This window comes from Hordeum vulgare, chromosome 5H, assembly GCF_904849725.1.
Source record: "Hordeum vulgare subsp. vulgare chromosome 5H, MorexV3_pseudomolecules_assembly, whole genome shotgun sequence".
NCBI classification, from domain to species: domain Eukaryota; kingdom Viridiplantae; phylum Streptophyta; class Magnoliopsida; order Poales; family Poaceae; genus Hordeum; species Hordeum vulgare.
The window spans coordinates 489,007,570-489,020,276 of NC_058522.1; the positions used below are offsets into that span (position 1 = coordinate 489,007,570).

General features: G+C 49.4%; 1 protein-coding gene across 2 annotated transcripts; it reads right to left on the bottom strand.

The window, feature by feature from the left end:
• Window positions 1-4,142: 4,142 nt before the first annotated feature.
• LOC123396120 lies at window positions 4,143-5,416 on the bottom strand. 2 transcript variants are annotated; one of them, XM_045091168.1, is made up of 3 exons: window positions 5,119-5,416; window positions 4,642-4,989; window positions 4,143-4,518 (listed from the first exon to the last, which is right to left on the bottom strand). In XM_045091168.1, the coding sequence occupies exons 1-3, from the start codon at window positions 5,122-5,124 to the stop codon at window positions 4,465-4,467; spliced, it is 408 nt and encodes a 135-aa protein (XP_044947103.1). In that variant the 5' UTR covers window positions 5,125-5,416; the 3' UTR covers window positions 4,143-4,464. The 2 variants fall into 2 exon arrangements, with proteins under 2 accessions (XP_044947103.1, XP_044947102.1); XM_045091167.1 differs by having other exon boundaries at window positions 4,642-4,992; window positions 5,119-5,414.
• Window positions 5,417-12,707: the final 7,291 nt, after the last annotated feature.

A 12,707-nucleotide genomic window follows, 5' to 3' on the forward strand; every position in this document is an offset into this window, starting at 1 on the left:
AGTAGGGTTGTATCTAATACAACATTTGCACGTCATCATAAATAAAAAATGGTTAATAGCCCTATCACGTCTATGCATGAACACCAAATCATAAATTTGAAAGGAACCTAAAGAAACAATGCATTAGGCTAGTACTCCACCGTCACGGTTTAGAAGACACAGTTAAACTTGCATGTGTTTTTAAAATAGACAAGGTTTAAGGCGCGAAAGCAATTACTCTTATTAATTAATACTAGTACTAGTCATGCATGCGTCCTCCCAATTTGCTGCTCATGCATTACTACTATTATTTTCTCTGTTGATTAGGCGCATTAGCATATACACCTGCTATATCTCACAATCAATCGATGACTACCTTGATCCGAGAGATTTTCAAGCGTGCCTTCTATACCGTGACGGAGGGAGTATTTTCTTAAGTTATTAATGCTCCTATAATAACGTGCTAACAAATGATACATTGGCACACGCCTGATAGCACTAATCCAAAAAATCTCATGAAAACTTTAAAATTAGTACCATGACATAAATATTATTGGTACCTTTTTTTCCGGGGAAGATAATATTGATATCTAACACATCATAGATTTGAGAATCAAAATTCCTGGCATAGGCCCAGAAACAAAATCGTCACTAAATTCAGCCTAAGGTAAGTTGTGCTTTATATACCTGGCCAAGTGTCGATATCGATAACAAAATTTGCACAAAGAAAATCGAGTTATGTCCACATATGGTATATATGATATTACTTCTTACAGAACCTTTTGAACTATATAAAGGTATCAAACTAAGCCAAGTACACAAACCAAGTGCAGGAGGTGAGGGTCCTTGGGTTGAAACCAAGTGCACTAGGTGAGCATAGCTCAGATGGTAAGGTCCTTGGATTGAAATCAAGTGCACTAGGTAAGCATATCTCACATGGTTAGTCCTTGGGTTGAAGCGAAGTGCACAAGGTAAACGTAACTCGGATGGTTAGGGTCGTTCGATTGAAGCCAAACAAACGTAGCTCAGATGGTAAGGATCCTTGGGTTGAAATCAAGTGCACTAGGTGAGCATGGCTTAGATGGTTAAGGTCCTTGGGTTGAAACCAAGTGCATTAGGTCACCGTAATTCAGATGGTGAAGGTCCTTGGGTTGAAGCCAAATGCACGTACTCACATGATAAGGGTCCTTGGGATGAAACTAAGGGCACTAGAGTTAACCAAGTGCATCAGGCTTAAAGTCTATACTCCAAACTAACGCTCATGCTCGCATTTTGTTAGAAAACATCAATTGTTTTTCTTTGATGCAATAATAAAAAGGCAGCCCCTTCGAATTCCAATGAGCATGATATTTCATTTTCGTATTTCTTATATTATTGGGTTCTTATAATACTGTAAATCAAGAAGGCTCTAAGAACATCTACAATCGGACCCTGTAAACCCGTCCCAAACATCCGGACGACCTATCCTATGAGTGCCCGAACTTTTTTGGACACCTAACCGGCCTCCCCAAAGCAGGCACAAATTCCGGACCGACCGACACTGGTCATATCCGGCCCATATCTAGGACGGATATGAGGAGGCCCGGACGCGTCCGCAGACGCCCATCACGTCAGATTGACGGTTACGACCTATGTGGGACACGAAGAGACCGTTGTTCGACGGACGCCTTCTTCGCTCTGCGCCGCGTTATGCTGCTCCAGCGTGTTGACTGAGGGAGGAAGCCGGTTATTTAAGCTGGACGATGGCAACCCAATCCTAGTCTGGCCCATTTCTTCCTCTTTCTCCTCTTCGTCGTCGGGACTTCCACTTCCTTCAGCCGCTTGCGATGCTTGATGCGCCAAATCGCCACCTACGCCATGATCACTCCAAAGTGGAGGTTGAAGCTGCTCGAGGAGATCCGGGTGAGACGGGTTGCTTGCTTGATTGCCAGCCTTCCTTCTGATTCGTCACAACCGAGAAGGAGAAGAAGCCGACGGAGCCAAAGTCGGTCGTGGGTTTCACCGCGAAGGAGGTCATGACGGATTACGAGGGCACACATGCGAAGAAGATGGCGAAGCAGTTCGCCATCCCACAAACCCATCCAGGACAAGGCATATGCGGAGGCCAACCGACGCTTCGCCCGGCAGCAAAGGAGGAAGTCGACAAGCTCTTCGCCTCGGGTTCGGATGATGACGAGGCGGCGCGGTGGAGTTGCCAGAGTTGCCCATCTATCCGCCGCCCGACACGGAGATCATCGATATATTGGAAGATGAGTAGTATAGATATGTATGTAGTACGCATATTTTTTGGTTTGCATGGCTAGTATCGATTTGAGATATCAAATTTGTTTATGGTTGCAGCTGACATTTTTTGTGTGCTCTCTGTTCATTGCCCGGACGTTTGGCGGCGAATTTTGGTGTTTGTAGTCTCAGATGCTCTAAGTATAATAGATGCCACTTAGCAAAGAAATCTACAAATCGACCATTTCATCTGGGTACTAGAGAGTGGATAAAAGAAAAAAAGTAACGACTGCAACCTTCCCTGATGATAAAGGAGAGGTCATGTGGAAGAAGGGTGAAGTGGTGAACAGAGCACCGATGGTTCAGAAGAGCAGTTGGAAGCAGCATTCAAGCGGGGACAGTGTGTTCTGGGAATGCCTATCTGATAAGACACGCATGAAACCCGGATGGCTGGCTACAACATTCCCCGTAAAGCCAATGCTCCGTTTGATCCAAAATTTGGCCACCCTACAAGAAGGGAAATCCCACTACTCGTTTCTCCGGGCCGCATGCTCTCCGGCCCTAGCGACCAAAGAGGTGTCGTTGCATTGCATGCACACCTAGCTAGACCTACTGACTGTGACTGGGGCAGTAGGTCCAAGTTACCACCGCTGCAAACGCGTAACCATTTTTTCTACCCTGCCACGAGGCTGCGACCAGTGGCGGTGCCAGGATCATAAGTCTATGATGTCATTTCAAATCTATGATGTCAAATATATGTGATTTTACAAAATTTATTAAAAAAATACACGATTTCTACTTGTGTATAAAGGATTTGTCAAAAACTTGTGTGGTCAATTGACCACACTCATCTCAATGTGGCTGCGACAGTGCATGTGTGCGATGAAGCACCGATACGCTGACACTGATACGGCGATATGGATACGACGATATGGAATACGGTAATTTTTAAAAACAACAACACAACGATACAACAAGCATATATACATAACGATAAAATGATATATCATAAAAATTAGTGCAATAAAATATACGAGATAAAATCAAAATACCGCGTTAATAGCAACCGGAGGCAGCAGCAAAATCAACAAGTAATTTTACGCTATAAAAACCAACAAGCAGCAAAGCAATAACAACAACAAATAATTTTATTCAACAAACAACATTTTTAGAAAACACTTTTATCCAAATACTACATTAATACAGATACGTTCACTACTTATATGAACAGATCAATGCTGCATTAAGACATGAATAATACTGAACGACGATACTTCGAGGATAACCTTATTGTCATTTTTTCTTTCATTTTTAAATTAAAAAAGCGATAGTTCAGGATACCCGTATTAAAGACGTATCTGGCATATCGACGAAGTATTAAACGACGATACACAGATATTTGAAGTATTGGTGGTGGGACGGTACGGGTAAAAATATTAGACATACAAAGAGTTACATAAGGTTACACGTTGATTATAAATCTTTCTTTCTAATTAACCACTCTCTCCTTGATTTTTAAAGGGGTGGGGCCTTCATTTCCCTTAATCTCTAATCAAAATCCACCTCTTTTGTAAAACCTATGTAAACTTATGTATGTGTACCGTTGCTGCGGTACGGCGATCGAGTCGAGCTGAAACAAAAATGGTAGGCACGCGCGACGAAACCAGTTCACAACGACAAGTATTATCCAACCGCAGGAATCAATGCGGGTACCAGATTCACGGGCCCACAGCCCACTGCTCCTCATGCCCATGCAGCAACCGGACGAGCGTGCGGGCTTGTGCGTGCTCGTGTATCTATTGCCATCTTTCTGAATCTCTGATCACAATCTCGTTTGCACATATAAATTGGTCCAAAAGTGATTTCTTTTCAGGTTGACAAATAGTACGTACTAGCATAAAAAAATTGTATACCAACGTGCTTGCTAAGCGCATGACAAGATGTTGCACTCAATATGTTAATCAATCTTACCCACATTACACAAAAGAAGAGTAGAAGCACGAAATGTTACTAGATATACCTGGATATCTTTACCAGCATTACACAAGAGAATAGAAACCCGAAATGTTACTAGCAGCCAGCTAGTTTTACTAGTAACCATCTTGCCACAAGCCAAGGCATACGCACAAAACACTCGGAGAGAGAGGACTGGACAGAAGTATGGTAGTGTGTCCCAGAGAAAGGGCAGGTAGGCACTGGTGATGAACACGCACGCAGGACGCAGGCAGCATCCCATCCATCCATCGGCGCGACAAGATTCGGGGTTCATGAGGCGACGCATGAGTTGAGGCCCAGGCATCCCATCCACAGGCTCCACCTCTGCATGCGTCCAAACAAAGAGCGGTCAGCTCCAACAATCGCGACGAAAACTAAAAAGAAACCAATTCCGGCAGTAACCAGACATTCTTTTCCGGGGGCCGTGTACACGTGCTAACTACGTACCTTCCTTGGCCGCCGGTGGGAGGCGGGCTCCGGCGGCGGCGCCTTGTACAGGTCCTCGTCGACGTGCCGCACCTGGTACCTGCTGGCGCCGCTCTTGGCCATGACGGCTGCGTCCGAGGACGCCCCGGCGCGCTCCCGGGACACGTCGCCCTCCGGCCGCCGCCGCCTGGGAAGCTTCGTGTTGGGTGTGGGCGTGGGTTTGCGCGGGGGAGGCGAGTACCTGAACCACACGTCGCTGCAGGCCTCCGGCTCCGGCGTGGCGTACCACGCGGCCGCCGCCTCCGGAGCGTCGTGGTGGTAGTTGTAGTTCCACTCCCCGAACGCCGGCACGCGACGCCTCCTCCTCGCCTTCTGCAAAGAGCGAGAGATAAGAAACCAACCACAAGTGTAGTTCATGGTAATGACCCTACTGATCAGACCACCACCCCCATTCTTGGCGAAGTTTTTGCTGGTATGGATGGCCCGGCCGGCACTTACCTCCATCTGGTTCAGCACGGCAGAGACAGGGGAGACAGAATGGGCTAGAGAAGAAGAGAAGAAGAAGGGAAGAGGCTGGGGCCGGCGAGCGAGTGGGGCTACGTAGCTAAGCTAAGCAGAACGGAGTGGAACCTCCTCCCGTGGGCCGTGGCTGGAAGCGCGCGTATTTATACCGAGAACCCGAGGAGCGACGCGGCACGGAGCCACGGCTGTGCCCGGTGCGGTGCGCGCTGCGCTCCTCCGGTGTGTGGGGTTGAAGCGAAGAACCGGCGATGTTTGACAAAGAGAGGGGAGGGGGGGACGGCCGGTATGGAAGGCTCACAATTTTCAGTACGCTCGCTCGCTGTGGCCTGCAGCGGGCGCGGGCTAGCCAGCTGGGGCGTGGCCCCTCGTTTGACGCATGCATCGGGCACCGTTTTCTTTTCTGGCTGGGGTTCGCCGGCGACCTGCAGCCGTCCTGTCGCGCCCGTGTGTTACTTCCGCACCATCATTACTGGCTGATTACATAATCTGAATGGGCATCGCGAACCAGGTATGTCCTACTACCGACACGATGGCATGTCATCCATCTAGCCTTCCTCTTGACTCGTGGACGTGCCTGATAACTGAACGACCGTGTTTCCTATCTGTCCGTCTCTACGTCCACACTTTTTATTTTGTTTTTCGTACGTTCGGTCACTTGCACGTGATTGTTGAAAAGAGGGGGAAAATAAATAAATAAATAAAGAAAGAGAAAATGTGATCCAGGACGTGGTCGAGTCCTATGTGACGGACTTACTAGACGCGGCCCCTCACATCCTCCTTAGGCAAACTCTAACGTGCGACCCCATCCGAACGTCCGTTTTTATTTGTTTCGGGTGGATTTCGCCGGATGTGGGGGGAGGGGGTGGGCTAACGGTTGTTAGACGCATGTGCGCCCAACGCGCACGAGATCATTTGACCCCAAACAAACGTGCCCTGCCCCGAGCTCCTCCGTCTCGAACGTGTTCGATGTCGGGTCATGCCTCAGCTCCAGCCACCCGCTCGCTAGTGCTTCCTGGGCGCCTCATGCCGCGCTTACCTGCTTGCCGTTGCGTGCACGCGCTTGTCCGGTGTTGCTGCTCGCCAGCCATGCGCCACACCAGCCGCCCGCTCGTTGCTGCTGCGTGGGCGCCCCGTGCCGTGTGTGCACGCGTCAGCCGCCCGACCACGATTGCCGCTGCCTGCTCGCGCCGCCCACAAGACACGTTGTTCCTGCGTGCCCCACCCAACGACGCGCGTGCCTAGCGCGCCACTGCTGCTAGCGTCTGCCCCATGCGGTGCTGCTAGCGGCCGCCCTCACGAGCTCGCTCCTGCTCACGCGTGTCGTGCATCGCGCCGCCCGCCCGCTTGTTGCTGCGTGCGCGCCCCGCGCCATGCATGCCCCGTACTGCCCTCCGTCGCGCCGACCCACACATCCCGCCCCGTGTCGGCCCACGCATCCCGCCCCGCGACGGCACACACATCCCGCCTCGTGTCGTGCATGCACACGTCAACCGCCCGCTCACGCTTGCCGCTACCTGCTCGCGCTGCCCGCCACGCGCGCTGCTCCTGCGTGCCCCACCCAACGACGCGCGTGCTTAGCGAGCCACTGTTGCAGGTGGCTGCCTTGTGCAGTGCTGCTAGCGACTGCCCCGCACACGCTCGGTCCTGCTCACGCGTGACGTGCATCGCGTCGACCGCCCGCTTGGTGCTGCATGCGCGCCTCGCGCCATGCATGCCCCGTTCCGCCCTCCATCGCACTGACCCACGCATCCCGCCCCGTGTCGGCCCACGCATCCCGCCCCGCGACGGCACACACATCCCGCCACGCGTCGCGCCTGTTGGCCCCATGACTTGCCCCGCACGGAGCTGCTGCGAGCGTGTCCCATGCGTGCCCGACCCGCTGCTCGTGCGCCCCGCGCCGTGCGTGCCCGCTCGTGCCCGACGCCCGCTCACGCTGCATCGCGCCACTGGTGCTCGTGTCTTCCCCGTGCCGTGTTGCTGCTCGTGCCGCCCACACCGGGCGTTGCGTGCTCGCCAGCCCCCTCATGCTTGCGAGCCTCGCCGCCCTCTTGCACCAGCGCATGCACCATGCTGCTTGCCCGCCCGTTCGACGGATCCCTGGGTCGGTGGCATGCAGCGGAGCACTCAGTCGGTGTCCTCGACGGAGTGGTGGCGTCTTGTCTCTCGTCGCATGGGTCGGGAAGGAAGCGTCATGTGTCTCTGTTTTGTGGGACCATCCAGCACATGGGCGGACGAGAGCAGCGGACCAGAGCGTCCATTTCTGTTCATCCGGGAGCATTTGATCTTCCGGGATTTCAACTTGTTCTCGAGGTGCGTCAAAATCATTGATTTGGGCTACACCATCACCCTCATCCTCGACGATTATATTGTGCAAAATAACACAATACATCATCAGTTGTCACATTTTTTTTGATTCCCACATCATTGCAGCGCCACAAACAATTCCCGAGCGAGCTTACAACACGTTGAATGCCTTCTCCGCATCCGTCCTAGGTGCTTCCTCTTGGGGAACGTCGCATGGGAAACAAAAATTTTCCTACGCGCACGAAGACCTATCATGGTGATGTCCATCTACGAGAGGGGATGAGTGATCTACGTACCCTTGTAGACCGTACAGTAGAAGCGTTAGAGAACGCGGTTGATGTAGTGGAACGTCCTCACGTCCCTCGATCCGCCCCGCGAACAATCCCGCGATCAGTCCCACGATCTAGTACCGAACGGACGGCACCTCCGCGTTCAGCACACGTACAGCTCGACGATGATCTCGGCCTTCTTGATCCAGCAAGAGAGACGGAGAGGTAGAAGAGTTCGCCGACAGCATGACGGCGCTCCGGAGGTTGGTGATGACCTTGTCTCAGCAGGGCTCCGCCCGAGCTCCGCAGAAACGCGATCTAGAGGAAAAACCGTGGAGGTATGTGGTCGGGCTGCCGTGGAAAAGTCGTCTCAAATCAGCCCTAAAACCTCCGTATATATAGGTGGGAGGGAGGGGGCCTTGCCTTGGGGTCCAAGGACCCTCAAGGGGGTCGGCCGAGCCAAGGGGGAGGACTCTCCCCCCCCCAAACCGAGTTGGACTAGGTTTGGTGGGAGGGAGTCCTCCTCCCTTCCCACCTCCTCCCTTTTTTTTTCTTTTCCTCTTGATTTTTCTTATCTTGGCGCATAGACCACTTGTGGGCTGTCCCACCAGCCCACTAAGGGCTGGTGTGTCTCCCCCAAGGCCTATGGGCTTCCCCGGGGTGGGTTGCCCCCCCGGTGAACTCCCGGAACCCATTCGTCATTCCCGGTACATTCCCGGTAACTCCGAAAACCTTCCGGTAATCAAATGAGGTCATCCTATATATCAATCTTCGTTTCCGGACCATTCCGGAAACCCTCGTGACGTCCGTGATCTCATCCGGGACTCCGAACAACATTCGGTAACCAACCATATAACTCAAATACGCATAAAACGACGTCGAACCTTAAGTGCGCAGACCCTGCGGGTTCGAGAACTATGTAGACATGACCCGAGAGACTCCTCGGTCAATATCCAATAGCGGGACCTGGATGCCCATATTGGATCCTACATATTCTACGAAGATCTTATCGTTTGAACCTCAGTGCCAAGGATTCGTATAATCCCGTATGTCATTCCCTTTGTCCTTCGGTATGTTACTTGCCTGAGATTCGATCGTCAGTATCCGCATACCTATTTCAGTCTCGTTTACCGGCAAGTCTCTTTACTCGTTCCGTAATACAAGATCCCGCAACTTACACTAAGTTACATTGCTTGCAAGGCTTGTGTGTGATGTTGTATTACCGAGTGGGCCCCGAGATACCTCTCCGTCACACGGAGTGACAAATCCCAGTCTTGATCCATACTAACTCAACTAACACCTTCGGAGATACCTGTAGAGCATCTTTATAGTCACCCAGTTACGTTGCGACGTTTGATACACACAAAGCATTCCTCCGGTGTCAGTGAGTTATATGATCTCATGGTCATAGGAATAAATACTTGACACGCAGAAAACAGTAGCAACAAAATGACACGATCAACATGCTACGTCTATTAGTTTGGGTCTAGTCCATCACGTGATTCTCCCAATGACGTGATCCAGTTATCAAGTAACAACACCTTGTTCATAATCAGAAGACACTGACTATCATCGATCAACTGGCTAGCCAACTAGAGGCATGCTAGGGACGGTGTTTTGTCTATGTATCCACACATGTAAATGAGTCTTCATTCAATACAATTATAGCATGGATAATAAACTATTATCTTGATACAGGATTTATAATAATAACCACATTTATTATTGCCTCTAGGGCATAATTTCAACAGTCTCCCACTTGCACTAGAGTCAATAATCCAACCCTCACATCACCATGCGAATTACATTGTAATAAATCTAACACCCATACAGTTCTGGTGTCGATCATGTTTTGGCCGTGGAAGAGGTTTAGTCGGCGGGTCTGCTACATTCAGATCCGTGTGCACTTTGCATATATTTACGTCCTCTTCCTCGACGTAATCGCGGATGAGGTTGAAGCGTCGTTTGATGTGTCTGGTTTTCTTGTGAAACCGTGGTTCCTTTGCTAAGGCAATGGCACCGGTGTTGTCACAGAACAAGGTTATTGGATTCAGTGCGCTTGGCACCACTCCAAGATCCGTCATGAACTGCTTCATCCAGACACCCTCCTTAGCCGCCTCCGAGGCAGCCATGTACTCCGCTTCACATGTAGAATCTGCTACGACGCTCTGCTTGGAACTGCACCAGCTTACTGCACCCCCATTAAGAATAAATACGTATCCGGTTTGCGACTTAGAGTCGTCCGGATCTGTGTCAAAGCTTGCATCGACGTAACCTTTTACGGCGAGCTCTTCGTCACCTCCATACACGAGAAACATCTCCTTAGTCCTTTTCAGGTACTTCAGGATATTCTTGACCGCTGTCCAGTGATCCACTCCTGGATTACTCTGGAACCTACTTGCCATACTTATGGCCAGGGTAACATCCGGTCTAGTGCACAGCATCGCATACATGATAGAACCTATGGCTGAAGCATAGGGGACGGAGCGCATATGCTCTCTATCTTCATCAGTTGCTGGGCACTGAGTCTTACTCAATCTCGTACCTTGTAAAACTGGCAAGAACCCTTTCTTGGACTGTTCCATTTTGAACCTCTTCAAAACTTTATCAAGGTATGTGCTTTGTGAAAGTCCTATCAGGCGTTTTGATCTATCCCTATAGATCTTAATGCCTAGAATGTAAGCAGCTTCTCCTAGGTCCTTCATAGAGAAACTTTTATTCAAGTAACCTTTTATGCTCTCCAAAAGCTCTACGTTGTTTCCAATCAGCAATATGTCATCCACATATAATATTAGAAACGCCACAGAGCTCCCACTCACTTTCTTGTAAATACAAGATTCTCCAACCACTTGTATAAACCCAAATGCTTTGATCACCTCATCAAAGCGTTTGTTCCAACTCCGAGATGCTTGCACCAGTCCATAAATGGATCGCTGGAGCTTGCACACCTTGTCAGCATTTTTAGGATAGACAAAACCTTCGGGTTGCATCATATACAACTCTTCCTTAAGGAAACCGTTGAAGGAACGCCGTTTTGACATCCATCTGCCAGATTTCATAATCGAAAAATGCAGCTATTGCTAACATGATTCTGACGGACTTAAGCATCGCTACGGGTGAGAAAGTCTCATCGTAGTCAACTCCTGGAACTTGTGAAAAACCCTTTGCCACAAGTCGAGCTTTATAAACGGTCACATTACCGTCAGCGTCCGTCTTCTTCTTAAAGATCCATTTGTTCTGAATAGCCTTGCGGCCCTCAGGTAGTATCTCCAAAGTCCACACTTTGTTCTCATACATGGATCCTATCTCGGATTTCATGGCTTCTAGCCATTTGTTGGAATCTGGGCCCACCATTGCTTCTTCATAATTTGCAGGTTCATTGTTGTCTAACAACATGATTGATAAGACGGGATTACCGTACCACTCTGGAGCAGCGCGTGATCTCGTCGACCTGCGTGGTTCAACAGAAACTTGAACTGGAGTTTCATGATCATCATCATTAACTTCCTCCTCAACCGGCGTCGCAATGACAGAGGTTTCCCCTTGCCCTGCGCCACCATCCAGAGGGATGAGAGGTTCGACAACCTCGTCAAGTTCTATCTTCCTCCCACTCAATTCTCTCGAGAGAAACTCCTTCTCGAGAAAAGCTCCGTTTTTAGCAACAAACACTTTGCCCTTGGATTTGAGATAGAAGGTGTACCCAACTGTCTCTTTTGGGTAACCTATGAAGACGCACTTTTCCGCTTTGGGTTCCAGCTTTTCAGGCTGAAGCTTTTTGACATAAGCATCACATCCCCAAACTTTAAGAAACGACAACTTTGGCCTTTTGCCATACCACAGTTCGTATGGTGTCGTCTCAACGGATTTTGATGGTGCCCTATTTAAAGTGAATGCAGCTGTTTCTAATGCATAACCCCAAAATGATAACGGCAAATCAGTAAGAGACATCATAGATCGCACCATCTCTAACAAAGTACGATTACGACGTTCGGACACACCATTACGCTGTGGTGTTCCAGGCGGTGTTAACTGCGAAACAATTCCACATTGTCTTAAGTGAGCACCAAACTCGAAACTCAGATATTCACCCCCACGATCAGACCGTAGGAACTTGATCTTCTTGTTACGATGATTTTCCACTTCACTCTGAAATTGCTTGAACCTTTCAAATGTTTCAGACTTGTGCTTCATCAAGTAGACATAACCATATCTACTTAAATCGTTAGTGAAGGTGAGAAAATAACGATATCCGCCGCGTGCCTCTACGCCCATTGGACCACACACATCGGTATGTATGATTTCCAACAAGTCACTTGCACGCTCCATTGTTCCGGAGAACGGAGTCTTAGTCATCTTGCCCATGAGGCATGGTTCGCACGTGTCAAGTGAATCAAAGTCAAGTGACTCCAAAAGTCCATCAGCATGGAGTTTCTTCATGCGCTTTACACCAATATGACCCAAGCGGCAGTGCCACAAAAATATGGCGCTATCATCGTTTACTCTAACTCTTTTGGTCTCAATGTTATGTATATGCGTATCGCTATCAAGATTCAACATGAACAATCCTCTCACATTCGGTGCATGACCATAAAAGATGTTACTCATAGAAATAGAACAACCATTATTCTCAGACTTAAAAGAGTAACCGTCTCGCAATAAACAAGATCCAGATATAATGTTCATGCTCAACGCAGGCACTAAATAACAACGATTTAAGTTCATCACTAATCGCGATGGTAGCTGAAGTGACACTGTGCCGACGGCGATTGCATCAACCTTGGAACCATTTCCTACGCGCATCGTCACTTCGTCTTTTGCCAGCCTTCGTCTATTCCGCAGTTCCTGCTTCGAGTTGCAAATGTGAGCAACAGAACCGGTATCGAATACCCAGGCACTACTACGAGAGCCGGTTAAGTACACATCAATAACATGTATATCGAATATACCTGATTTTTCTTTGCCCGCCTTCTTATCTGCCAGATACTTGGGGCA

Bases quoted from the DNA above. Each gene is read 5' to 3' on its own strand.
- LOC123396120 (XM_045091167.1), bottom strand. The intron at 4,519-4,641 runs GTACGTAGTTAG...GGACGCATGCAG, and splicing joins CCCACCGGCGGCCAAGGAAG to AGGTGGAGCCTGTGGATGGG.